The following is a 27,494-nucleotide window of genomic DNA, read 5'->3' on the forward strand; positions in this document are numbered from 1 at the left end:
CCTTGCTGTCGCCTCTCGAGTCTGAAAGCCGCCTCCTCCTCTCTTCACTGCTTTTCTCCTCTCTTTCCATCCCCGTAGGAGGAAACTAGTGATTTGTTGCTGTGATGTTGCGTGGAGTAAAGAAACCACAAACTGGAATCCTTTTCCAGCCAGAGGCCCGTTTGCCGGCGTGCCCGCCTGGTCCGAGATAACGTGAGCACTGAAGGAGTGAGGGGACAGAGCAGATGTCTCACTGCCTGCTCCCTGGGACCGCAGCCCTCCCCTTGGAGCGCACCGCCTCGGCAGGAGTACGGCGTTACCTGGGCTTCGCAGGTGTTCGGTTCTCTGTGTGCGCTGAAGTCGCTACGCTGGGAGTGCGGCAGCATGGAGATCAGTCGTGTCTTTGGGTCTATTTAATATGAAATGGGGATTGCTTATCCGCCCACTGTTCAGTAACTAGTGTAACTGTTTTTGTTCTTTTTTTTTTTTTTTAATACACGAAAGCCATTTAATTTTCTATGCAGTCCAAAAATGTCTCCCATTTGCAACTGCCAGGCGAAAGATCTTCAGGAGAACCATGCTGAGTGGCTACTGGGTCTTTTAATTTTGCTGTCGCTCTCTTTTAAGGATGCATCTCAGAGTCCTCCACACAGAGCATCCCCTTGCTGAGCTCCTGTCTGTCAGACCTCACTTAGCAGCTCCCAAGGCATTCTTACCTCTCTGTGGTGTGGCAGTCGCTGGCTATTTATCCTTCCTAACCTCCAAAAGACAAAACCTGAGCACAATAAAACTGGTATAGGGAATTTGAGCACAGCAGGGCTGCTTGGAAAAGACTGATGATTTAGCCTTGGAATCTGGTGCTACAGCACTTGAGCTCCAGGGATAGGGGTCCTGTGTGGGGTTAGTATGTTTTGGGGCTTTGTTTGTTTGTTTGTTTAAGGATCTGTCATTATTCATGAATCAAGCCACAAGGGAAGAGGACTTGAAGGCAGTGGCCTAAGAGCAGAGATGCCTGAATTCAGAGCATTGCGTTCACACTCCTGTGCTTGTCCCTATTTGGAGATCTACTGAATTACTAGACACCACTCGGGCCTCTCTGGAGCACCCTGCAGCCTTTACTTATGAAGAGGGCAGAAAGGACTAGGACATCACTTGTGTCCCTCTGGAGTTGGCAGTGAATTTAACTTTTAAGTAGGAGAAGAATCTCCTGGCAGTAGCTGCTTCCTCTGCTTAAGAGAACTGTGCTGGATTTGGCCTATCTGTTTGCAGACCTTCTCGCTTGCTGGCCAGTTTATTTCCTGACGGAACTGGTGGAAGCGAGTTTGACAGTAGAGCCAGCAAGTTCCTTTGCTCTGCAGAGCTTTTCAGCGCCTGAATCGTCCTGGAGCACCTTGTGCTGTGCTCTGAAGCAGCACCTGGGATTGAAACCTCCGTCCATCCAGGTGAAACTCCCAGGATGGCAGCTTTGCCTACTGGTGGGTCTGTGCAATGCATGAGGAATTGAGTGTTCTGGAGTAACACACAAACCTGTTGAAGAAGAGAGAACCTGAAGGGTGATCTTGCATATACGGCTAATGTTAAGACTTGGAGACCTCTTCCAATTGCAGAGGGCCCTCTGTGATGGGACACTTCTGCTTTAACTGTACTAAAGGCAAGAGAGTCATGGAAATAAACTTAGCTCCGATATGCTAGAAGGCCAAGATTGGTCTTATTATTAGTTTCTGTTTAGGGTGACACTGTTTTTTCCACGTTCTGCCTCTGCTCTGAGCTTGGGGGATTCAGCTTTAAAGTTAAACAGAAATGGAAACTGGAGTGGGAGACCTTACAGCCTCTGAAATCAGCAAGAGGAGACTGTGGGCCTTGGAAGCAGAAGTCACCTCCCTTCCAGCATCCCCCATAGTATGGTTTCATGGTGGCTGTGAAAACTCAGTAGTGCGTTTGGGTGCTTTCCAGGAATCCAAGATGTGCTCAGCTGTGCTGTAGCACCTGAGAGCTCATATTGGGCCCGTGTTCCCTTCCCTTTTCTTCCTTTGAGCTGGTTAAAGTTTGCTGGAGCACCAGGCCCCCCCCTCACTGCAAGGCAATGGCTACAGTTGCATTAAAGGGAACTGCAAGAAATGGTATTTAGGAGCTTACTAAGCGAGGTGGAAATCCTCCAGGTCTCTGCTGTAGAGCCAGACGCCAGAGCTCAGCTGCCCTGCACCCTCTGGAATGGGATCCTGGGTGGGCATCTGTGGAGTGGTGGGGGGCCAGAGGGTGACCCTGCACTCCAGCAAGCACAAGAGGAGCTGCCCCCTAGTGCAGCAGGGAGGCCAGCAAGCGGGCCTCAATGTAGCACTCATCACACGCTTCATGGCTCAGTTCATGGACTATGATTGCAGGTATTTGTATAATCTACATAACTGGGCAGGACTTTGCATGCACGCACATGCACGCCCGTACATACGTGCACCACGTACACTCACACATCCTTGCCAAAACAACTGAAAATAAAAGTGATCTCAAGGAGAGGCCTGGGTGTTTGATTTGTTTTGCCTGTTCTGGTGCATCCTCGGGCTCTGGCTTTGGAAGAGCCCAAGACTAATTGTGGCCTTGATATGTTTTTTTTTTCTTCCCTCATGGCAAAGCTGGCAGCACCAGCTATAATGGCAGGGAGGCTTGGGGGCTACAGAGAGTGAGGGTGTTTCTTGGGAGGGTCTTGAGCCTGGTGGAGCACTAGCACTGCTTGATTAAGGGCATCCTGAGAAGATCGAGCACAGCTGCTTCCAACAACAGGCAGGGCTACAGTGGGACCCCTACCGCGATCCTTGGGCTGGGTGTTTGCTGGCTGTGTCCCTGATGAGAGCACCTGGAGCAGGCTCTGTAGACCCTGGGTGCCTGAGCTGCGTGTGGCACAGGAGGAGCTTGCAGTCCCCGGTCGTCCTCTACAAGCAGGTACCAGGCCCTTTCATTCTGGGGCTGGGGCCTGGTGGATTCCTGCTCCTGTTGGTCTGATGCCAAACCTGGCCATCAACCTGGCTTCACGCGGTGTGCCTGAACAGGAATGTTTTCTCTTTCTCGTGCTCTCTGGAAAGCATGTGTGGGCTGGAGAAGAGAAACAGCACCTTAAAAAAAAGGGAAAGCACTTTGGAGTAGCGTCACTGCCAAGCCCCTAGGAGCCGTTGCTCTCCCTCCTGCAGGCAGTAGGTTGGACTCTGTACATGGCATTCAGAAACAATTTGTGGCTTCCTCGGTGAATGTGTCCTGTCCTGCCTGGAGATAGGGCCTGGCTGATACTCCTGGAAAAATGATGCTGTTTTCTGCACCGGTAGCTAATGCAGATAAACTTCTTGTGTGGGCTTTCTCTCTGGGTGGTTTTCCTTGGTTCTGTAGCTGGATAGGTGGATTTTGCTCTCCTTTATTCGTTCCCTCCCAGGTTTCAATTGCTCAAGCCCATACTCTTGTAAGCCCCAAATTGTGTGTTCCCAGGAGGTCTGGCCAGGATTGCAGAGGAGACCAAACAATGGTGAACAAGCCTTCGTTATGTCTCTGGAGTTGCCCTGCACCGGTGACAACTAGCGTTTGGACAGGCCTTGTGTACCTGTCAGGAGTTGGTGGCTCTTACATGGTGGCCCTTTGCCTTGGGGTCTGGTTGACTTCAGTTTCCATTTGCCTGAGGCCTGGCTGCTGCCCTGTTTGGGCTTCCTTGTGCATGTGAAACCCCAGTGTGTTTCCTGGCAGGGCTGACAAGGAAGGGCTAGTGGATGGACATGTGCCTGCCTTGCTGCCATCCACCTTCTGTGAGGAGGACTTCAAGATCCTACCAGCTCTTCAAATCTTGGAGTAGCAGTTGATCACAAAGATCTAGCTGGTCTTCTTTCCCAGTCTGTCCATATCTCCTAAAACAGTGACTGCATAAAATCTACTGTTCACTCTCCTCATATTCTCCAATGTTAAACGAGGGAAATCTGTGTACTAAGAGAGGCGTGTTTCTGTCATTGATGAGGCACAAATGGGAGGAGCGATAATTAGTACTAGCATGCTAATAATCTGGTTATTTGGGCCTCTTCTCCCATATCTGACAACTCAGTTGCTGAGGAAACCCAAGAGAGAGGTCACTGTGGTAACTGGCATTTATCTGATGGGCATGATACCCTTGGGACCCAGCTACAAAATCTTATGGTCTGTGATTTGGGTCTTGATAGGTTTGGGGCTTTGGGCACTGCGTATCCTGTGGGACTGAGCCCTGAACTCACCTGAAAGCCTAGCGAGTGCTTTCTTTTCGGAGGGCTTCTTTCCCTCCCCCCCCCCCCCCCGCGCTAAGCATTGCATCAGGGCTGCTAGCTTTCCCCGCGGACATCTCCTTTCCTGAATCCAGGGGCCAGAGCTTTCAGGAGCATCCTTAGCAAATGACTGGGGGTATCATGAAGAGATTGGGCATAGAGCTGCCAGCCCGGCCTGTTTGAGAGAGTCTGTGAGAGCGGAGCCTCTTTTCTTTTTTTTTTTTTTTTTGACTGTCTGTCAGTCATTGCTCACTCCAGCACGACAAGTCATTTCTGGGAAACAGCCTTTTATTTTTTTATTTATTTTTTTCCCTGCTGCGCTTAGGGCATTTTGTGGGTTTGCTGAGAAGAAGGCAGACAGGGAGATGCCCAGGCTCTTTAGGGAAGGGAAATCTCCGAGGCGACGTCCAGCCCACGGCCTTGGGAAGCACCAGCAGCAATCTGGCTGCCCTGTGACTGCCGGAGAAGCCTCCTCGCTTTGCCTTCTCCTCCTGCCTGAGCAGGCCCGTGGGGGCCACTATCGGCCAGGTGAGCCCCACGCCCAACTGCTGTGACCTCCAAACTCGGGAAGGCAGATTTAAAAGGAAAAAAAAGTAAAAAAAAAAAAAAAAAAAAACAAAACAAAACAAAAAAGAAACGTTTGTGCCCTTCCTGGGCGCCCCGCCCCGTCCCGCCGCCGAGGGGGCGGGGCGCGCGCGCGCTCCCCGCCTCCCGCCGCCGCGCCGTTCCCGCCGCCGCCGCCGCCATGGAGGAGCATAAGGAGAACCGCCCGCAGGCTGCCTTCAACGAGGTGCCCCCGCCGCCCGCCCCCACCGCCTGCCTACCGGTGAGGGCCGTTAGGGCGCGCGCGCGCGAAGCGGGGCGGGAGGAAGGGGGAGAGGGGGGCAGCGCGCGCACGCCTCAACCGCCACAACCGCCACAACCGCCGCGAGAGGGGTAGGGGGGGCGGTGCTGGCCTCACAGCGCGTGCGCGCCGTGCCGGCCTCCCGCCCTGCGCATGCGCAGAGCCTCCCCCCACGCGCAGGCAACGGCTGGCCGTGGGCGCCGGCGGTCTGAGTGGCGCCTGTAGCTTCTGGCCCGGACGCCGTGCTTTTACTTGCTTTTTACCCCCTAAAACGCACCCGTCCGTGCCCGTTACCGTTTTGATAGCTCATACAGAGAGGCCTGACTCTTTCTGCTGGAATTAGGGCTTTTATTCTGCCTTTCTCGCCTATGTTTACTATTAGTCATGATCTCAGGCTCTTAGATTCACATCCCTTTCTTCTGTGTTTTTTGTTTTAATGGAAGCATAAAGGGAATTGTTATTTTCAAAGCAGGTTCCAGTATCGATTTTCCTGCCCGTCTCTAAGGGAATATCCTCGTTTTATTCATCGGTGAAATGGTGTGAAGCTTTACTGCATTTTTGTGGTAAAACTGCATGCAAATTCTGATGGTCTAGCTTCTGTTTAGACCTTCTTGAGTGACCTACATTTTTTTTTCTTCTAGGGAAAGCAGCATTGCAGAAGCAATGATCAGGAAGCTAATGGGAAAAACTTAACTTCCAGTTCGAGTGACTTCAGTGATCCAGTTTACAAAGAAATTGCTATCACCAATGGTTATATCAATAGAATGACCAGAGATGAGCTCAGAAGTAAACTTGCAGAGTTCAAGCTTGAAACCAAGTAAGGTTGAGCTGTAAACGTTTCTTTTTATCTTCCAGAGCAGTGTAGCAATAAGGGATGATTATTTTAAGGTTAAAAACAAACAAACAAACAAAAACAAACCCGCAGGAGTTTGGTAGCTTGTTTTCTTTCCACTTACTGGTTATGTGCAATCTTAATGCAGCTTTTGTTGTAGGACCAGTACATATATTATTGCTTAAGGTGCTTATGTGTTTTCAGAAATCTGTGTTGTCTCAAGTAGTAGCACAAACAAACAAAAGAATATGTAACTGGGTAACCTCTCAACGCATCTTTTGCACAAGGGGGAGGATAGGTTAGGAAGAACTGCAGGGGTTCTCATATGGTATTGCAGACTTTCAAGGTATAGAAGCTCAATTCAAATCATACTTACTTTTATCTACTGTACCCAGTACAGCCCTGATATTGGCTAGAACAGCTGTTGTGATCAGGCTGGGAGTTCATGAAGGCAGAGGACAGGTAGCTTTAGGTGGATAGTTTGCTAATCTGAGTAGATGAGTTAAGAGAGTGTATCATAAACTCGAGTTGTGTTCACTGAGGAGAAGGAAGAAAGGGCTAAGTGAACAGAGGGTGGTTCCTGCTCCGTAGGAAATTTACCTGCTAAATCTTTTAATGCTGCTGTGGCTAGAGAAACTTGAAATGTTGGGAAGAAAGTCAGCTGGGAAAAACACAATGTGTAATTTCTATTAGCAACAGTAATAAAGACGAAGTGGGGGCATTGGCAAAGTTAGAAGCTACTGCTCTAGAGGAAGAGGAAGTGTGAGAGATGAGATGGAGTGAGTCTGAAAGGAGAAGTCTAGCTCTCTAGAAAAGAAGAAATCTAGGAGAAAACTTACCGAGGAAAAAGGAAAGGAGGTGAGATCCATTTGGAAAAAAAAAAAGGCAGGGGAAGGGGAGTGCAGCCTCCCACCTCCATCCCTCCTGTGTGCAGATGTTTTAGCTGCATGGCTTTTATGTTCCTTCTTCAGTGAAATGAATTTGAGTGGTGCCTCAAGAAGAAAAATGCCATTACATGATAAAACTTATAGAGAAACAGGTTGGATTTGTATGGCTGTTCAGTACTTAATGTGACTTAAAACTAACAAGCCGAAATCACAGCAAATTATGTATTTATGATTTCCTAGATTATAAATTTTCTGTTTGTAGTTTTTATTGAATTGTAAATGTAGAGAGCTTAACATTTTTCTTTTTAGTACTTACCATACACAAAATATTCATTCCATTAAATTGTTCAGAAAGTTTCTTGTATGTAAACAAGTACAGCATCACCTCTAACGCAGTGAATTGAGGAGATTCCTTCATGCTGTCTTCTCTGAGTTTTTTTAGTTAGCTGATCGTCTCCTCTTTCACCTTTTTATAGGTTGGATGAGGAAAAAAGTGCTTTTCTCCTGTCAGCTCCCATTCTCTCTCAGCTTGGAATGAACTAGTCACTGAATTGAACTAGATCACGTATTGAGGAAAAAAAACTCCAAGTTACCTGCATTTGCAGAAGAGGCGGATGTTCCCTGAAGCAAATTTAGTAGTCTGTGATTTCAGTTTTTCCTTATGGATCAGTGGACTACTTTTCTGTAAAATTCTGATAATATAGCTTACTACAAGGAGCCCTTTACTATTTGCATGATTTCATTTCCAGTGTATAACTTCAACAGTTACTTTCTTCCAAGCAATTATCCTTGTTCATTGAGCTCTAATTTGGTATGTGGCAGTTCTGGCATCTATATAGACTTTTGTCTTATAATGACTATATTAAAATAATGCAGTAGATGATACTAGTCTGTTGCTACAGTGAATTCACATCTTGGTCACAGAGTCTTGGAAAGCAGTATCTTGACCATGAATTTTTTCTGACAGCCAAAATCTAGAGTATTTCATTTTCATCGAGGTAGTCAAGTACCATTTATCTGTGGGTATTTTAGCTGTCGTCTAAATTAGCTGTACCACTGATGCTGAAATACCTCAGGTGTCAGTTCAGGCTGGGGGCACAGGGAAATGTGGATGAAGCTGTACTGCTTCCAGGGCCAACGGTAATCTAGAAACCATTTACCACTTTGCAGCAAAAGGTTTGGGCTAGGGAGGCCTCCTAGGCTGGAGGTGACTCTCTGCAGAACCATTAGGATGTCTTTGTACCCTGCTTTTCAGCCTATCCCAAAGTACCATGTTATCCAGGTGTTTCAGTTGCCTGAGGTATCCCAACCTCTGTATTATAATGGAGTGTGAACTGTATGGTGAAGTTGAATTCAGACTCTGTAAGCACTGGTGTTCAAAATTAGGTTATAAATGATGAGCTTTTGAGTGTTAGAAATAGCTTCAGTTCTACAGTGGTGAAATCACTGATGTCATTAAATGAGAGTGTAGTCTTTGATACTTTCCTCATCTCTTCAGAGGAGTGAAAGACGTATTAAAAAAGAGACTGAAAAACTATTATAAGAAACAGAAGCTGATGCAGAAGGAACCTACTAATGGAGACAGCTACTACGACTATATCTGTGTTGTTGATTTTGAAGCAACATGTGAAGAAGGAAATCCACCTGAATTTGTGCATGAAATAATTGAGTTTCCTGTTGTCTTATTAAACACACGTACCTTGGAAATAGTAAGTAATTTAATTAATGTGTAAGTAATTTAATTATTGGTATGCTGTTTTTTGATGCAGCTTCTTTGCTTGAGAAAGTCTATGTTAGTTTTTAGGTAGATGTAGAACGTCACTAAAAATGGCCATTTTGTCTTGAAGACCTATACTCTGTGCCTATCAAATACAAACCAAACTTTCTTTCTGTTCTTAAAAAAATACTATACAGCTAGAGTAGATCATTCCCCTTTAAAGTATGTTTTGATATCTGTACCTGAATACTATTTTGTCCCTCTTACCAATATGACAACTTTCAGTTGCTCAGCCTTACCTCCTCCCCTTGCCTCCCCCCCCCCCCCACTGTTCTCTGGCTTAAGATCTATAAAGCAAATTAAGCTGCCTTTCTAGGACTTGTAAGCAAGAATTAGCAAATTCTGTGGTAATCTGTTTTGAGGCAATTTGGAAGAGACTGATGCAGAAGCGTGGTTGAGTATGCTCTGCTTGTGTGTCTAGGAGTAGTGTCTGCCTGCCTTGGATTGACAGCCATTTGCCTTGCCTGATTTTAAAAGTAGACTGTAGAGATTTTGCAGCCTCCTAAGTACTCTATTCCAGTACTTCACTGGCCTTTCTTTTAGGAAAAAAACATTTTATAGTCTAGCTGAAACTGAGTAACTCAATGAAATGGAGAAGCTGCACATTCTTCTGACTAATGCTGCATTTATCAGGAAATTTTAGGAGGGGGAGGATTTCCAGTAATTGTTGCAATGTAATGTAACAGCAGAGTGTAGCTGCATCTATTTCTCTGAAAGCAGATGCAGAAATATGCAGGTCAGCAAGGCTGATTTATTACCGATAGAGTAGGAAGCTGCTTCATTTTTCTCTGTCAAGGAGGTTTTATATAGCAGTAGCAGTTTGGAGATTTTCTTTGTCCATGAAAGTTGCATTTAGTCGTCTTTGGGAAACTTAGCAGTTTAAAAAGAAAAGAGAAATCATTATGTTTATCTCCAGCTGGCTTGCATAGAGAGATGTGTGGCCTTAATGCACACTCTGAGCAGTCCAGCTGGTTACCTGCCTTGAATTACAGGTGCAGCTTTAGAGATGCCATCTAACAAACATCAGGCTTTGCCTGTGATTTTTTTTTTTAATCATATTCTCCTGTTCCTCAATATTGTTGTCCTTTGTTGCAGTCTGTCTCCTTTTCCCCTCTTGCATCCTCATCCCTGCTCTTTAGTATCTGGTGGCTGAGAGGAGGGACATGTGCGGGTTGTAAAGCCAGCTTGCCACCCCCTTGGGTATCTCATGGTGGCCAACCAGGATATTTTTACTGAACAGGGAGGTACAGTGATGTTTCTTGCCTCCAGCAGGGCAAGTATCACATATTGCCTTTCAGCTGTGGGCAAGCCAAAGAAGTTGCCTTGCAGCTTACACAGTGTGTTGCTGCAAAGCAGTTGATTGTCTTGTTACAGGAGGACACCTTTCAGCAATACGTGAAGCCAGAGATTAATCCCAAGCTTTCAGCATTCTGCATTAGTCTGACAGGAATCACTCAGGTAATTTGTACTTCTGTGTCCTCAAAAAGAGAAATGTAGTGTTGGTATTTTCAGACTTATTTTTTTTTCTGTTGGTTCCATTCTCTTAATTGTCTTTTTCCCTTTCCCAACTGTTATGTTATCCCAGAATTGATTTCACTAGGTCAGTCTTTCAGGGCATTTTACAGGAGCTGTGGGGGAAAGCATGCACTTTGTAGTCCATGTTTAGAAAACTTAATGGCTAGTGCAGGAAGTACAGGAGTACGGCTTTTGAACTGCATCCCTTTCTCTGCTTTTATTTATTTATAGACCCACATACATATGTATTTGTGTGTGTGTGTGTAATTTTTTAAAGAGTTTAGAGTGTTACAGTGGCTGTGGTCTGTGATCAAGCCACTTGAGCAGGGACCTGGGAAACAGGCTCGAAGATTTTTAAGCCAAGTTCTATAACTAATTTGTTAGCTTTCTGGAAGTCATGTGTGGTTAGGCTGTTTTGATGGTGGTTTTGTGGTGTTTTTATTCAGAAAAAAATGACCCCTTATCTGCTTATTTTAATGAGTAGTATGCTTCAGAAGAGTTTTGTGAGTCCTTAGTTGAGTAACTTAGTGTGTACCTACATTTGCAGCACAATTTTTACACTTTTTTTACACTGCATTCTTGTTTATTTTTTTTTTCCTTGAAAGGTGTTCCTCACTCATCTCTCTCTCCTCCCCCCCCCTCCCCCCCCCCCCCCCCCCCGCCAGGATATTGTTGATAAAGCTGATACCTTTCCTCAAGTTCTGCAGAACGTCATAGAATGGATGAGACAGCGAGAACTGGGAACAAAGTATAGCTATTCCATGCTGACAGACGGGTATGTCCTTATAAAACCTTCAACATGCTCTAAAACTGCAAAACAATGTTTAACTCAGTAACAATATTGCTAAAACTGGATCGTGACATGGCCCTTTTGCCATTTTTATGATATGTTTTTAGCTTTCAGATACATTAGGGAAACTAAATAAGATGAGTTTGAAATGAAGCTTGAATCCGTTAGATGGCACTGTTTCTTTTCCAGCTTTCCGTTCTTGTTTGTGGGCAAGTAAATGATGTTGAGTAGGCTGGTTTTACCCTGTTGTAATTATCTTTACTTTTAGTTCTCATATTGCATGTACATGTGAAAATAGCGTTGTGCTACTTCAGTTCTAATCAACTCCTGTGCTTCCCGGAATCCGAGGTTTCAGTGATGGGGTGGTGGGTACGTGGTGTGCATTAGTCTCGCTGTTGATAGGTCCTGCGTGTTTCATCAGAAAGCAGTAATGGATTGTGCCTCATATTGAATGAGGAGCAGTTACTAGTAGGAAGAGTAGCGCTCTGTTTTGGCTCAGACTGCAGCTCTGACGGATGTCAGTTCAGGCAAGCTTTGTGGTAAGGGGCTGACTAATGAGCCTTGAACTCCCACCTTTACTGACTCTCTCCCAGGGATCAATGGGAAAAGCAAGTCGCCTAATGAGTGCAAAGTACACAGATCTTGAGATCCAGATAGATCTGTGATGTGACTTTATTCTTTAAACCTTAGTGGTGTTAGATTATAGTTTTGTATTTTGAAGCCAAAAGATACTCTCTGAGCCTCATCTTCTCTCTTGCGTAGCATTGGCCAGGGAATTTTCTCTACCTGGTGCTTGCTTTTTAGCTGTGAAATATTATTCTGTTAACACGCTTTTCTCCTACTCTTGGAATGAGCAAATGTAAGTAGCACAGGGAGTTTTCAGCATTAGCCTTTACCTGATCCTAGTTATGCTTCAGAGCGTAGAACTGAATGATGCCTGAGAATGCATTTTCCCATTCATGTATGTGTGTTTGGAGTGCTGGATTAACAAGGCAGCCCTGTGTAACTCTGTTATGACTATGCTGAATCAGAGGGAGATGGAGCCTGGAACAAAAGGTTCCAGGGTTCATGAAATCAAGTAAGTTTTTTTTTTTTTTCCCCCTCAGTTCTCTGTATAAAGAGAAGTTATCTTTGAACGTGTTATTCTTTTTTAGGAACAACTCTATTTTTAGTGCTGATTGCATTAGTAGTGGTCCATCACCCAGGCTGCGTATAGGTCATTCATGGAGACTACACTGTTAGAAAACAATATCTGACTTGTACTCCCCAATATAGGTAATCATTGCATACTGAAGGATGCTCAAGATCTTTTTCTATATATTTGAAAAAGAGCATGGGCTTTGTTCTGTGAGAACGGTGCTTTCCAAACCTAAGAGTTACAGAAGAGATGTTAACTTTCCAAGGAGATTAATCTATAATACTTGATGCCTGATTAAACAACATTTGTAGTTACAGGCAACACAAACTATGACTTCATAACACTTCTCTTGAGTAAAGCACGGATAAATATTGTAGTCTATAACGTGAGTGGCTTGAAAAATGTTGTTGTAGGACATGAATTGATGCATAACAAAAGCCACTTTTGTTTTCTTTTTTTAACTTACCTGACTTTAGTGGGTGGGAAAATTCTTTTCATGCAAGACCTTTTTCTCAAATTCCTGAAGACTGGGACAACTGCAAATCATAGACCTTCCCAGTGAAGAAATGATTTCATTGAAATGTGGTTGTGCCCAGTGTGAACAGCAAAGCTGTTTAAGAGCTGTAACACTAGACTTGAGATTTACAGTTTACAGCAGGCACACTTTAAAACTGAGTAGCTAATTAAAGGTGGTATTACTTGATTTTCATTTGGGGAATTCTGATAAATACTCTAATTTAGCTAACTTATTACCTATAGTTAAGTTTCTATCTTTAGAAGCAATAGTGCTAAAGCAAAACTGCTACAAGACTGGTTATATTACTTGGCCTAGGAGAATGCATCTTGAATACCCCTCCAGGGTAAGCCCTCGGTGATATTACTCAAGCGAAACAGGTGTAATGAGATTTCCCTATCATATAGGAGAGATTGTGCAGACAGCTGCAAGAGAGAAAAAAGACTCTGTTTTAGCTTAAAGCTTACAAACTTGTTAGGGTGACTCCCTTAAGAAAGGAAAGCTGGAAGCACGTGGTGCTATGGCTTCATCTTTCCATAATGGTCTGGTTCTCCTAAAAGTAAGTGCAGTCTTGTTTCAGTGCCTGAAGTTAGAGAGAGAGATAAGTGAGTACCAAAGTGATCAGGGAAACTAAAGTGCCTCCTGCTTCCCTGGGGGCTGTGTAAACCTCTGTTTCATTGGCTGTCTTGGAGCAAATGTGATAGACAGGGAAGTTGGCTTGCTCTATTTTTATTTCAGCCATTCTGGACCTGTAACTGTCCTAGAGAAAATTTTGCTGACGTGGGTATTTATTTTCCCCTTGATTAACAAGTTCATGTTGAAAAATTCCTTACCATGCTTACTGAGAGGATGCTTTTACTAGCCTAAGCTGCTTTCCTTTAGCCCTTTTTGCTACAGCTGTGTGATACATACACCAGAGGGCATCTGAATCAATCATTATTAATATTTTTCTCTTTTTCTCTCTCTCTCTGACTTTTTAAGATCTTGGGATATGAGTAAATTTTTGACTATCCAGTGCCGTATTAGCCGTATCAAATATCCTTCTTTTGCGAAAAGGTGGATCAATATTCGCAAGTCGTATGGGAACTTCTATAAGGTGTGTATAGACTGCTGCTGTTTCTGTTGTGGGAAAAATTGTTTTAAAAGTCTTATATGTCCTGTTGTGCCTATGATCTTTACTTATGTACTATAATTTTATACCACAGAAGTTAGATGCCTGTGGCCTAATTTCCAAAAGTGCTTCATTCTCAGATCTCATTTTAGTACTTGAAAATGATATTATCTACTGGAGTAATTGAATTACTGCATTTTAATTTTAATTTTGTATTTGAGAATCAGGAGATGTGTTCATTGTTATTCAAATAATTGTTTAAGAATGTTGGTACTGGTGCTCTTGGGTCAAGTGTGTCTTAAGCTACTTCAGCTGAAAAGTCTCTGTATTGATCTTGCAGTTATTGCTTCCTTTTTTCATGCAGTACATTACAAAGAACTAGTCTTCACCACTGACCTCGAGTATTTCCTTTTTTGACAAAGAATAATGGGGAAAGGAAAAGTTTAGACATAGCTACAGTTGCATCAAATTGTCAAAACAAAAGTAGCACCAAAATCAGTGCTGAACCTTATTGCTGCTTTCTATCACTGTCACACTACCATAAAACTGGTTATTGGAGATGCTACTGAATTCCAAGTCAGTGTAACATTTGTTTGAATATGATTTGGGGCTTGGCTCACAATCAGCTCTTGAAAGGTGTTATTGTGCTAAATGCAACCACTAGGAAAAGGAGATTGACATATAATAAGAGCTTTACCTTCTCCTTTGAAATATTACAGTTATTGCATTTCCTCCTCTGTTATGCCTTCTCTGCATGACCTTTCCCATTGCAAGCATGTGTTGGAACACAAAACAATCTTGATAGACCTATCAGCTTTAAACCAGATGTGTCTTTTTCCTCCTCTGTTTAGCAGTGAGACTGCTCTTCTATTAAAGTCAATGAAAATCATAACTTAGAATTAATAGACTGGTTTTTTTTTGCATAATTTTTTTAATGCAAAAATTTGTAGTATTTACAGTTCTTTAGGGCTTTTGTTTAGCTGTTCTGTGCTTTTATTGAATCTACTGTTAAGTAATAATAGTTAAACTTGTGGCAAAGAATGCATTGCAACTCTGGTAGACAAGAAATATCCCACAGCTTATGGGTATTTCTTCCCTTGACAGCTCTGTTGGTGTTGCTATTGAAGTTGCATGTTGCCAGATTTTGGCAGCTGTGTTGTTGCTGTTCTGCCTAGCTATTAAATCTAGTAGTATCGTACAGCATCCTGGAACTTGTAGTGTCTCCTCCACCTCCCAACAAAACAAGCTTGATATCCTTTCGCTTTTCTTCAGCCCTTCCTGGGAACAGATGCATGCTTAGTAGTTAATCTGGCAAGGAGTTGGGGATTTTGCTGGTGTAGCACTTTGTTTGGGTAATACAGTGAAACTTCCTTATCTCTCTATGCTGTTGGTCATCCAAGTAAACAGGGGTTACTGTAAGTGCTCCTAATCTCCTGTAGTGGTTGGAGCTATTCAGAAGCTTGATGTCAGTGAGAACCAGGAGGTGTTTGCTTTTTAATCAATTGGTATTTTAAAAAATTGTTTTCCCTTTGCAATGCTGCTTCGGTAGCAATTCCTTCTTTATAAGGCTTGTGAAACCTATCTTGGCCACAGTTTCCACTGTTGGCATGTCTTGAACTGGTGCTGGTAATGGTGAGAGTCACTTGAGATCATCCTGAGTCTAGACAAGATCTTGTTGACTATACCATCTCTGAGAAAAAAAGGAGTGTCTGTCTCTCCGGGGTGTTTTGAAGTGTAATTGTTAGTGAGCTAACAAAAGGCAACATAGAGGTTTTATTTGGTATTTAAATCTGCATACATTTCTATTGCATTGTGTTAGGTGGAAAAAGCTTCTTTTCTTTTCTTTTCTTTCTTTCTTTTCTTTTCTTTTTTTTTTTTTTTTTAAAAAAAAAAAAGCAAAAGAAGCTAATTCTGGAATGTGGTTCACTTTCTCCATCAGGTTCCTAGGAACCAGACCAAGCTGACAATCATGCTTGAAAAGCTGGGAATGAACTATGATGGGAGACCTCACAGTGGACTTGATGACTCTAAAAACATTGCAAGGATAGCTATAAGGATGCTGCAGGATGGCTGTGAACTGCGTGTGAATGAGAGAATGCATGCTGGGCAGCTCATGACTGTCTCCTCCTCAGCCCCCTTAGAGGGAGCCCCTGTTCCACAGATGCCTCGCTATAGGAACTAATAGTTCAAGGATTCTGCATGTTGACCTGCTGTCGAATACATACTACAGACTGTTAACAGCTTATCAAAAAACCACCTCTGTGAACCTGTCTGCAGTGCAGAATCTGAAAGCACCTTAAGTAGAGGTCTCTGTTGAAATAAAGAGAAGTGTGGAAGCTCTTTGAAGCCTGTGTTACACCTTTTTTTTTTTTTTTTGATACTCCTTTCTTTTTTCTTTTTCTTTTTCTTTTTTTTCCCAACAGTAATGTTGATATCTGGAATCCAGACCAAGTGTTAAGCTTTAAAAACATACCGTTCAAACACATGTAAAGATTCTCCTGGCCAGTGTACTACTGTTCCACCCCAACCTGTGGGTAATACTAGTTCATTATGATTTACTCTAATGACATTTAATATCTGATTATTCATTGCACACAAACAAGTCATTGCTGGAAGAACTGAAATGGAGACTGTAGAGGCTGATATTTCCTGATAAGGCTCCTGCTGATTTCTTTTTTATGAAGTCTGGAAGAAGTGGGAGTGGTTCATCAATTTTTTTTTTCTTTTCTTTTCTGTTTTTTAGGAATCTGCTTGTCTGCTTCCATATCAATTATAATAACTGTGTGTTGAATAAAAAATGACATTCATGCAGTATAGTAGTAAATTTTTTACCTATATTTAAAAAGAAGTTCTTTAGGACTTCACATCAGTTATCATGCCTCCTATTCCTGCTACACTCAAGCTAAATCAAATGAAGAACAGCTATTTAGACGCCGTCAGCCGTTTGTACTTCAAAGCGAGGAAAGTAAAAATGCATTTAAAATATACCAGATGATCAAAATTATGTGCTGTGTGGATATTACCTAAAACAAAACTAGTTTATGGTTAGGTATGTTCAACTGTTCTTGATACTTTCCCCTACCTCTACTATCATGAAACCATGCCTTTATCTCAAAATCTACTATTAGAAGATGAATATAGTTTTATTAGTGAAGGCCACTTCTGATGTTTGTCATATCTCTGCATTCCTACTAACTGACACATAACAATACTCATGTGAGGTGAAAGTGTTAATTTAGTTTGTCTCACTGGGTTGTGTTATGAAACACAGTGCTAATGTGATCAGTTTTGCACTAGAGTGACTTGTTTTGAAAAGCAGAACAATGTGTTTTGACTGCTTTTAGTGGAAAAAGAGTTAGTTTAGTATCCCTGTGTTAAAATGAATTCCTCCTTTATTTAATTTTTTATTTTATGTGAGAGAGAAGTATTGATCAATTCTCGGTTGTTTCACATGAAGGGAGAAAACAGTCCTTTCCCCAGTCATGAGTACAGATGCTGCTGTGGATACTCTTGAACAACTAATTTAGAATGACATTTTTTTTTCTTTGTGAAAGTAAATATTTACTTTACCTGTAGCATTTTTTTTGAACAACTTATCATTTTCCTTTCTATCTGTAGCAATATTTGATGTGTATTCAAAAGGGAAGAATCAAAATCTCTGATAAGCTTAATCCGAAAATATCACCTATTTGTCCACTCCAATTTTGTACAAATTGTTAATTACATATTTACTTTTCCCTGTAGCAACCACAGTATCCTCTTTTCTGGAATCATCTGCAGGAGCATGATAACTTCCTTTTTTGGCTCTGAATCACTCTGGTGAAGGCTTTTATGATAAAATAGAGTCTAGCTCAGCACATTTTTGGGGATGCTGGCATTAGCAAGGACTTTGTCATAATTCTTTTATTTACAAGTTGGCAGCCAGGCTCACAGCGCAATGAAAAACTAGTTGGTTACAGATTATACTGTGGGTTTCACAAGTGAAGGACAGTTGTAACTTTGCATCATTGTTTTAAGTAGAATTGTTTGTTTTGTTAAATAATTTCAAGAAGTTATTTTGAAATAAGGATTAAATATTAATTATTTTCTTTTTATTACTTGAGTAGTTTTTTGTCAGTTGTGGAAATCAGTAGAATCATTGCAGATGTTATTTTCTCTAGTTTGAAATCAGTGTTGGACCGTAAACTAACTTTTCTGAGATTAAGTGTCAGTGTTTGTTTTCATTTGAAATGTGAACAGTCTTTTATTAAAATAAGTTTAGAACTTTAAACATAAGGTACTGAATTCATTCAGTTAAACATGAGATGCCTTTAGCAGTCGTAGGGGCTTGGTCTCAGCATGGACCAAGATAAGTGTTTTCTGGTGGACTAGCGATGTAACTGTAGTTAGATGGCTTAAATCTCCTGAACGATAGTCACGAGCAGTTCAGAACACTTGTTAAAGGGTGAATTTTCTTGAATGCTTTCATACCAAAAGCAAAGGAAGCATTTGAGGAGATCACGTGGAGTGGTATTCCTATCAGTGACACTTGTGTTGCGGCCGAACATTTTTCCAGGTTGATCTTACTTGTTCGTTCAGAGGAGAAGCTTGCTGGGTATGTCTCTGCTGTGGTGAATGTTTTTATCTATTAGAGGAATCAGCTACTGCTTGACCAATTCATTGACAGCTATGTAAGAAGCAGTCTCCTTTTTTATACAGAAAATAACGTACAGACGTTATCCTACTGATACTAGTAAAAGCAGCCTGAAATAGTTTTGTTTTCTTTTACATTTCAGGAGCTATGCTGGAGTAATTCTACCACTGCTGTAGGCAGCCTTGGTAAAACACTAGTAAACTTGAAACAAAGAAGTCACAGGCAAATTTCAACACGAGCACACTTTCAGGTAGATTTGTTAGTATGTATTTGCATGAATTTGAGAGGGCTTTGTAGAATCTTGGGGATGTGTTAGAGGGGGAAAAGGGATTCTGGTGGAGAAAGTTACAGAGCAGTAACACCTCTGCCCTTGTCCTAGTCAGTGCTGGCTGCCATAGCAAATGTTGCTGGCTGCATGGGGGAGAAGAGATCAAAGCTGTCTGTAGCCTCCCATCAGCCTCCTGGTGAAGTATGGCTACCTTTCCCTTCATCCTTCATTAGGGAACTTTTGCCTCTGGAAAGAAGATTGTCCTAAGTAAGGTCTTTGTATGTTCTATTTAATCTGGGAAAGACCAGGCACTTTAAAAAGAAATTGGCAGTCTTAACCTGTGGAGGTCACCTGACACCTGTGGAGAACAGGTGTCAGGTGACCCAGTTGCTGGCAGGAGGCTTTTGAAATGGGCTAAATATATAGAACATTGTTCTGTTGCAAACAAGACCATTGCCCTCTCTCAGGGACTTGTATTTGACGGCCTGTGGGCATTAGTGACAGCTTACCAGAAGGGTTCCCCTAATGGAGTTATGTGAAGTAGCAAGCTGGTGGTCAGTGCATGCTTCTGCTATACATTGGATTTAGCTCTAGCCTGTGAACACTGCAGTGGGAAGCAGGCTAACACTTTGCTTCAGAAGACCTTCCTGCTGATCTGATGGAATGGTGGGTGCTAATCTGCAACTAGGAATGCAGAGAGGGCTTTGGAAGGTGGGAAGTTGCTTCTCCATAGTGTTCCTTCTAGCTTGGTCTTTGTGCATTCACAGCCCCCACCACCATCTGATTTCTTTTGCCCTGAGTTCTTTAAATTGAATGACTATGGTTTGGGAGAAAAGCCTGAAGTAGCTTTGGGATCTGTTCTCTCCTAAGAGAGTGGTTTTGCACGAAGTGGGCATGAAGGCCATGAAGCAGCCTTGTGGAGGAAAGGTCTTTTCTGGGCAGTTGTACCTACTGGTGCTAGAGCATTCTGTCTGATGAGACCGAGTGACAGGAGCCTTGGACATCTCTTTGTGACAGAGGCAGCCTCTGGGTGTGTTCTGATCTGGGATATACTTGCATGACTCGGGTAGCTTTCTCCTGGGCAGCCAGTTGTTTCAGGGATGCCCTGTGGGTGGTACCATGCCTTGTACTTGCTGTCTTAACTCTTGTACATGGGCAGTCGCTCTTCGTCTGCTGTATTCACATAAAATGCTCCTTTCCTTCTCTGCATGGTCTTGTCCTTTCCTTGTGCCTCTTTGTATTGGGTTGCCCTTTGCAAATACCTGCATGGATTGCTGGGCAGTAATGAAGGTATCCCTAAAGGTATCCCAATGAAGACATCCCACGTGCTGGGAGAGAGAAGCCCGTGGTGGATTTTTCAGACCTTGACAGCGCTACTAGGCCTCCCTTTGGCCTAGTGAATTTTCTGATACGGGACATGATCCTGGGTGCACTCATTCATTGTATTCATTACGCAAGTGAGGTACGTTTGGTTTTTTTTTTCCCTCTCTTAAGTAATATTTTCATTGTATGAGATGAACGAAGCCAGCTTTCTAACGAGAGCCTTCTATAATCTGCAGCTGTATTTGGGAGAAGGGAGGGTGGGAGTCTTTAGTGACCTGCAAGGGAAATTTTGCTTCACCAAGCTCTGCTGCTTTGTGTCAGACTTTAATAAATGCCCTGGCTAGACTTAGCCTGAAATGTGAAGGCAAGGGGGGTTGTGATTGCACTTAGTAGTTACAAATCTTGTGATGCTATTCACAGGTGCATGCTGTTTTATGCCTACTATCCTCGCTGAGTTCTTGCTAATCTTTTTTGTTACTTGAAATGAATGATCGTAATGATCGTGTATTTGTAAAGTGCATGTGAGAGAGCCTGGTCTGCTTTGCTTATTTCCCTGTTTTGACTCTGTTGATTTTAAGAGTACATGTAGCCAAATGGCCCCTGTGAGCCAGCAATGTCCCAATAAGAGGGAATTGCTTCGTTTGTGCTCATGGTCAGCTTTGGAGCGTGCAGCTCCTGGGCTGCGCTCTGGCCACAAAGCATGACACACCTACCTTCACGGGGAACTGTTTAACAAAACGTTGTGCCTGGGCTTTGCTAATTTTAACTTGTGACTGCAGTCGGCGTGGCTTGGAGGGCTTTCTGCTGTGGAATGTGCTTTTCTTTTCTTTTTCCTTAATAATTTGTATTTTTGAATTGATAAGTAGTTTAACTCTGCAATATTTAGACTGACTGCTTCTGTACGGTGTGCGGTCTGTGCTGACTTGGCTTGGATTAAGCAGTCTGAGAGTGGCTTCATCATACCACACTATACTCAATAGGGAAAGAGGAGACAAAGCCGCAGGCTCCTGACGCAGTGTTAGTGATAGTCCTGCTCCAAGTGGGAGGTCGGAGCGGAGAGCTCCCCATCTCCATTGCAAACAACGCTTCTGCGGTTTTGAGAAAAAGAGTCAAGGGAAAGATTGTTCGGCGCACAGATTATTGGCGCTGCAGATTGTTTGGCAGGTCTTAATCTGCTACTGGGATCACTTAGTAAACAGGCAGCTTTCCACGCATTTTTAGGACGCAGGTAAGGCTTTCAGGCCAGCTTTACTCTTCAAAGAAGACTGCCTCTCATTATTGGTACTGGAAACTGTTCTTTCTACTGTCTCACCATGTATTAGTTTGGAAAGTTAGGCCATGCCATGCTGAGAATAAGGTGCATAGAGCAGGTCTCCACACCTGTCAGTCTTCAGTAAACAGGCAGCCCTATAGATAAGGAGCATTTGTTGGCGCTGAGAATACTGGGTGGAGCATGACTGCAAAAGAAATCAGTCATTTTTATCCTGTGAATCTGTGAATTCCTTTTGCAAACCCTCTGTTAACGTGCTTCAAAACTTTGGGAACATTTCTTTGAACTGTGCTTTTGCTTTGTTTCTTTCTGTTGATCTGCTCAGCCACACCGGCACGTTTCTTTTCAGACTCTTCTCAAACCCTTCAAATCTGCTGGTTTTCGGGGCCAGTGTCTTTGGAATTTACTGACTCACTCCTCATTTTTGCTTGGGTTGCTCACATGAAAAAGACCTCCCCTGACCCTGACTGAAACAGTTTTCTAACAAGCCATGTCTGGAAGCAGCTGTACTCTATACTGAAATCTTGTCTGTGTTGTTGATCTAACTCTGTTATGAACAGTTCTTGCAAAGACCTTATCAGATCAGGAACTGCTTCCTTGTTAGGAGTTTTTATATAGTGTGCAGGAATGCATGCTGCAGCCAAGTAACAGATGCTAACTGTGGAGAATACAGTATAAACAGACAGAGAATCTCTTGGCTTCCTTCACAGTCATGGAGAAAAGCTTGTGGCAAATTCTCATGATTTAATGGTGCTTTCATTCATGCTTGCTACCACATTCATGTCTGCTTTGGGGCTGCTGCCACCACTAGAGATGAAACATCTACTGAATGCCTGTTGGGTTAGATGTGCAACAGGTTTTTGCTGTCTACCTGGAGCCATGCTGGCAGGTGTAGAGTCGCCCGGAAGAAGTGGAGAGATTCTTTACTAGATTGAGTGAGTAAGTCCTTTCAAACACAACACATGGAAAGCTTTTCTTTTCCTGGTTTGGCCTTGAAAGAGGAAAGTAACCCTTTAAAACTCCCTTTTCAAAATGTAGTCGAGATTCAAAAGATGAGATCTATGTCTAGTTTCAGGAGGCCTGGGAGACTGGAAATGCTGTAGAAGAAGCACAGTGACATTGATGGGTTTTGTGCTGTCAGGTACAGGAGCCCATTAACTCAGAACGGATCAAGTTAGGAGCAAGATGTTGGTGTGAGAGTTGTGTACAAAAAAAAGAAAAAAGAAAAAAAAAGGCTGTTTATCATCTCAGACCGTGCCATAGTGGAGCTCTAGAGGACACAGAGAGAGGATGATGTTCTTGTGAGTGTTGGATAATGGGATCAAGGCTTCCAAAGCGCATAATCCCCCCAAAATGTGCTTTCAATATGAAAATGGGATTGCTGGTAAAAGCTTATGGTTTAGTTCCCTTTCAGACGGAAAATAGTAGTGCCTTCTCCCTGTCCTTCTGCCAGGGGATCTGCCTGCCTTGGTGGATACTGATTGACATTGACATGGAAAATTTTTGTTGTTTTTCAGTGATGCTATTTGGCAGAGAGTGAATGAGCTCCTCTGTGTTTGCCTGATTGTGTGTGTATGTGTGTAAGTGCTGGAGCACTGAGGAATTTCCACAGAAAATATTTATGCAGGGATGTGGCAGCAGCCAGGTGAAGGTCAAGACTTGGTGGTAAGGAGGAGGTGGTAGAAGGCTGAGATGGGAGGAAATTGGAAAGGGAAGCACCATCACAGACTATACAGCCAGAGAAGAGTGAGCTGCCTCAGATAAGTCCTGAGTGATGCTTCTGCCTTTGCAGCTTATCCAGAGCAGATTTGCCTATGCATTGCCTGTCTGTGGGGATGACGGATGGAGTTCGGGATATGCAAATATGTATATTTGTGCAAGATACGAACTTTTTGATCACCGGTACTCACAGGGGTTGCAGCTGTCCCCTATTTTGCTCCTACCCTTCTGACTCGAGCAGAATATCTCTTCCTAAGTTCTCTGTTTAAGTCTTTGCTGAGGGTGATGGTTTAGTGGCACCTGCCTGTTCAGATGGGAGAATTTATCGCCTTGCTGGAGTATCTTTGGTTTTCCTTTTTCAACTGAATTTAAGATAGGTATAATTCACTTCTTTGCCAGGGGCCTTCCTCTCTGCTCACAAACTCCAGTTTTCTGGGCTGAAACTCCACTTCTTCTGATGAATTGTCATAACCTCCCTGCTACTAATAGCGAAGTCAGTCAAAGGGGCCTGGTGTCCTTAAGGCAGAGAATGGAGAGTGTGATCCAGACCAGCTATGTTAGATGGTGCTGTGAACTGGAGAAGCTTCTTTCTGTTGATTTACAGGGGCAGAGTAGGAAGTGTCATTTCCTTAATTTACAGCTGACGTTTGCAAAAGTTTAACTTAGAGTTTGTTCAGAGAAAGTTGTGCCTTCAAGGGAAGTTGAATAATTTTATGCAGTCAGTTACCAATGAAGAGTTCCTTAAGGAACATACAGAAGAAGATAGATCTCAGGTAAGGTCTGTGGGTGTTGCAGTGAGATCTGGTGGGCAGATGTTCTGTACAAGTGACCTGGAAAACAACCAGCAAGACATTGGGCCGCCATCACTTTATTTGGTTAGCATTCTTTTTTCCCTAAAGTGTCTTTTTTTCTCTCTTGAGATCCTCACTGGCAATGGTTGGTGCAGGGAAGTTGGACTGGGGAAGGAATATTGCTCTTCTGCCACAGGCTGGTCTGAGGGCTGCTCTGACCTGTGAAACAGAACTGGCATTTGTGAAGTTGATGCGTTGATGGGATCACTGAGAGGAGAGCTGCGCTGTTTGTCTCAGCTGATACTCCAATAAATGCCGGAGATGATTTTTCATGTTCCCCAAATGTCTGTACCTTCTTCAGTCTCCAGAACCCACAGTGAAAGGGCTTCACAGTTCAGCTTCTGAGCTGGTGGCCATTGCTGTAGAGAGGCATTGCTGTAGAGGGTTTTCTGTCTGTTCCTCCTTTCCTCTTTGTCACCTGCATAGTCTTTTAAAAATTACACAAAATCTTAAGCATGTCCTCCATCCCAGCCAATTTCTCGCACTCTGGAAGCTTTCCTACTTACTGTTTTCTCTTTCTTGAAATAATAATGTCCTGAGAATACTCTTTCTTTTAACCTTTAAGATCTGGAGCATATGTGGAAGGGACTGAACTGTCTTCATGTACCATAGATCATCCCTGTTCCTCCATCCACGCCAGTTACCCTTCAGCCTTGCAGACAACCACTGCTCTGTTTATTTGTGGGGTTTTTTGTTTGTTTTTTGTTTTGTTTGGTTTGATTTGGTTTGTTTTGTTTTTTGGAAGGACTAAATGTCCATAACACACATTGGAGCACCGTTGGCTGCTGTCTTTTCCCTGTTCTGCTTTTCTGTTCAAGCTATCTACTTTGCCCTTTACCACCTGTGTTGTGTATGTCTGGGCTAAGGATTACCAATTCCACTCCCTCACCTTGTTTTCTTTTCCCCATGCCAACAGTCCTCACCTTGGTATCTTGTCATAACTCAGCTACCCCTCAGTCACAGGAGTATGAGCTCCCAAAAGTATGTGCAGCTGTTCTGAACCATATACCTACTCCAAAGAGAGGGTGACAAGGGTAATAAATTCCATGTGCTATGTTTTGCAGTGAAGTTACTAGTCCAGTTCTAAAGAGGATGAAATTAAGGCTTAAATTGCTGTTCAAGTTTATGCAGTGTGTGAGGGTGGTGTTAGAAGTGGAAACCAGCTCCCTTTTTTCCCTCAGCTGGTGTTTCTCTCAAGACTCACCTATGTTTCTTGTGTGTTTTTGTCAGCAGACAATGTCTTGGTGTAGGCTGTTGCTAGAAGAAGAGGCTTTGCAACTGCTGTCATGATTCTGGCTGAGCCCCTCTTTGGGACAGGCCTTTGCTTGAGGGAGTTGCGCTCAAGCTCCTGGTTCCTTACGTAGCTAAAGCAGCTGGCTCTGCGCCTTATCTCCGAACATACAGGATCATATACAAATCCTTTCTTGAGCAGTGGGACATTGCAGTCCCCTCCCTGCTTTGGCTGTAGGACCAGTCCTGAGATTTCCAAAAGCTGTTGTGATGACTGCAAAAGAATTCGCTTGCTGCTTAATTCTTTCATCTACCAGGAATTGTTGAGATTTGTAATAGGCACATTAAGATCAGTAGGAATGGAGAAAGAATGGGAGTGTGGGGGTGAAGGAATACAGGAATTATATAAGAGGTGTTGATGGCGCCTCTGTTAGCAGGTCATTGAAATTAGAGCACACCTCTGTAGTTCCTGAGAACATTTAGATGGGGCAAACGAGGGCAGCCTAAAAAAAGTGTCAGCCTGAAGTCTCAAGGCTAAAGATGAGAATGGGAAGATAAAGAATGGGACTGGAGCCCTTAATCATTGAAATAAGGAGACAAAAGACAGTGTATATATCCTTAGGACTCACAGAGATGGGACAAAATAGAGAGACAAAAGATCCTAATCACTGTCAGCTCCTAACGGAAGACCATCCAAAACCAGCAGTTCTCACCAACTCAAGAACTCAAGAGACTGGGATAACAACTTGATAGCTGTCATTTCTTTTCTTCCTTGTCACTGCCGGTAATCCTGGCAAGAGCAGGGGTGCCTGAATCCTGGACTGACCTCACGAAGGCACGTCATGGTGTTTGTGATTACGTAGGTATGAGAGTGTGAGCGTGAGTAAAATCATTTTGTTTTTTAAATAAAATCACCTTCTTTCTATAGTTGCACCTTGAGCTTTGCTGCAATGTTGCTACAGTGTGGTGACATTAACTGCTGCAGAAACAGAAATCCATCTGTGGAGAGGCAGTGCTGATGATCCACTCTGTGGGATGCAGCCTTAAATGACAGGCCTTGAGATGGAAGATAAATCTCTGAGTTGCTCCAGGCCCACCTCAAGGAAACTTGATGAGGTGGTGTACATTTCTGGGCAGAGTTTAATGTGCAAAGGGGGACCAACCAGGTGGTTGTCTTCTCAAGGAAACAGAAGGGTTTATCTTGATTAGAAATGGTTCCTGCCTGTGAGGTTTGTTATAGAGTTCCAGTTTTCACTCCAGTACTGCCTCCAGTTCCATTTTATTTTCCTTGTCTCAGAGGAGCTTGGCACAGACAACATGTAATTCACCCTGTCTATCTTTAAGCTCCTTAAGAATTAACCTGTAGGGCCTACGAGGGGTGAGATTTACTTAAACATAGTTGTCTGGTGTTCGAAAGCAATGAATAATTGAACTGGTCCTGCTGCCCTTAAATTTATGTGATAATGCTGCAGTCAAAGGCTTTCTGAATTTGGCAGCTCTCGTAATGGGCTGCTCTCCCTGTTTGGCCTGGAGCCTGTGCTGTTTCACAGGTGGCTTTGACCTTGTGTGAGAGCATCACAACAAAATGATCTCCTTTTGTCTGGTAAAGGGTACACAAATTCTTTCAGCAGCTTACCAATACCAGTCTTGTAAAGTAGCCAGTGTCATTTTAGAGGACACTGAAATCAGAGTTGTGGGGGATGCTGGCTTCAGGCTGCCAGCTGAAACACCTTCCCAAAGTTCAGCCCCATGACATTTTTGTTTTCCCCATCACGATCCTACTGATCCTACCATTGCTGGTGGCGTTTGTTGAGCGTCCACTGAGAGTTTAGTTGACACTCACTTCCTAAACTCTGAATCCTTTGAAGGTTTCTCTGGGTAATGGCTTCCCTCAGGCTGCTCATACTATTTCTGTCCCTCTTCTGATGATTGTAGGACACCTTCTCTCCACAAAGCTATAGATTTCATTCCAGTTCACCTTGATCGCAACGCTGGCAGGATCCGTGAGAAAGGAACTCTGCAAGCGAGTGGCAGGGCACTCGCTTTTGGGGACAAGGTTGGGAAGAAAAAAAAACTGATAAAGAGATCACATACAAATACAATTCTAGCATAAACTTAACACCTAGCTGGATTTTTGCCTAGTGTCTAAGCCTTTTCTGTGGGCCATGCTGCCAGGGATTCGGAGGCCACAAGAATACCCTCTGTCCTGGCTGCCACCCTGACTTCCATAGGGCTCATCGGCTTTGAGAGCTAACAGTCTTTCTTTCAGAATAACTACACCATGAAGCACGGTTCTAGATAGCATCCATCCAGCCTTGCCCCATTTTTTTGAATGAGGCAAAGGTGTCATTCATGCTCTGGAACTAAGTGCCCCTGGTCCTCAGAGGTGATTTCCCCTTCCTAGCTTCCTAGCACTCAGGTCACAGGAGTAGAGGAGGTGATTAGTTCCTCTCTGCTTGGTATTGTGAGGTTATATCTGGAGCACTGTGTCCAGTTCAGGGTCCCCAGGAGGACACATGTCAACCAACTGGAGTGAACCAGATGGAAATTA

General features: G+C 43.3%; 2 protein-coding genes across 8 annotated transcripts in view; both read left to right on the plus strand.

Annotated features, from left to right (window-relative positions):
* MFHAS1 (multifunctional ROCO family signaling regulator 1) overlaps positions 1-2,489 on the plus strand; it is a 33,342-nt gene extending 30,853 nt beyond the window's left edge. The window contains exon 4 of the mRNA XM_062574402.1: positions 79-2,489. The gene's annotated coding sequence lies outside the window, so the exon portion shown is untranslated. The remainder of the gene's footprint in view (positions 1-78) is intronic.
* A 2,478-nt stretch (positions 2,490-4,967) lies between these two features.
* ERI1 (exoribonuclease 1) overlaps positions 4,968-27,494 on the plus strand; it is a 69,466-nt gene continuing 46,939 nt past the window's right edge. For 2 of the 7 annotated variants that reach the window (XR_009958245.1, XR_009958246.1), the window contains exons 1-6: positions 4,968-5,067; positions 5,727-5,902; positions 8,303-8,513; positions 9,956-10,039; positions 10,762-10,871; positions 13,520-13,634. Coding sequence is in view for 5 of the 7 variants with exons in the window: in XM_062574403.1 (XP_062430387.1) it covers positions 4,987-5,067; positions 5,727-5,902; positions 8,303-8,513; positions 9,956-10,039; positions 10,762-10,871; positions 13,520-13,634; positions 15,589-15,831 (1,020 nt within the window). In the remaining 2 variants the exon portion in view is untranslated. Of the gene's footprint in view, positions 5,068-5,458; positions 5,623-5,726; positions 5,903-7,280; positions 8,514-9,955; positions 10,040-10,761; positions 10,872-13,519; positions 13,635-15,588; positions 15,996-27,494 lie in introns of those variants that run through there. The other 5 variants (XM_062574403.1, XM_062574404.1, XM_062574405.1 and 2 more) reach the window with 5 other exon arrangements.

Source organism: Rhea pennata, chromosome 4, assembly GCF_028389875.1.
Source record: "Rhea pennata isolate bPtePen1 chromosome 4, bPtePen1.pri, whole genome shotgun sequence".
NCBI classification, from domain to species: Eukaryota; Metazoa; Chordata; class Aves; order Rheiformes; family Rheidae; genus Rhea; species Rhea pennata.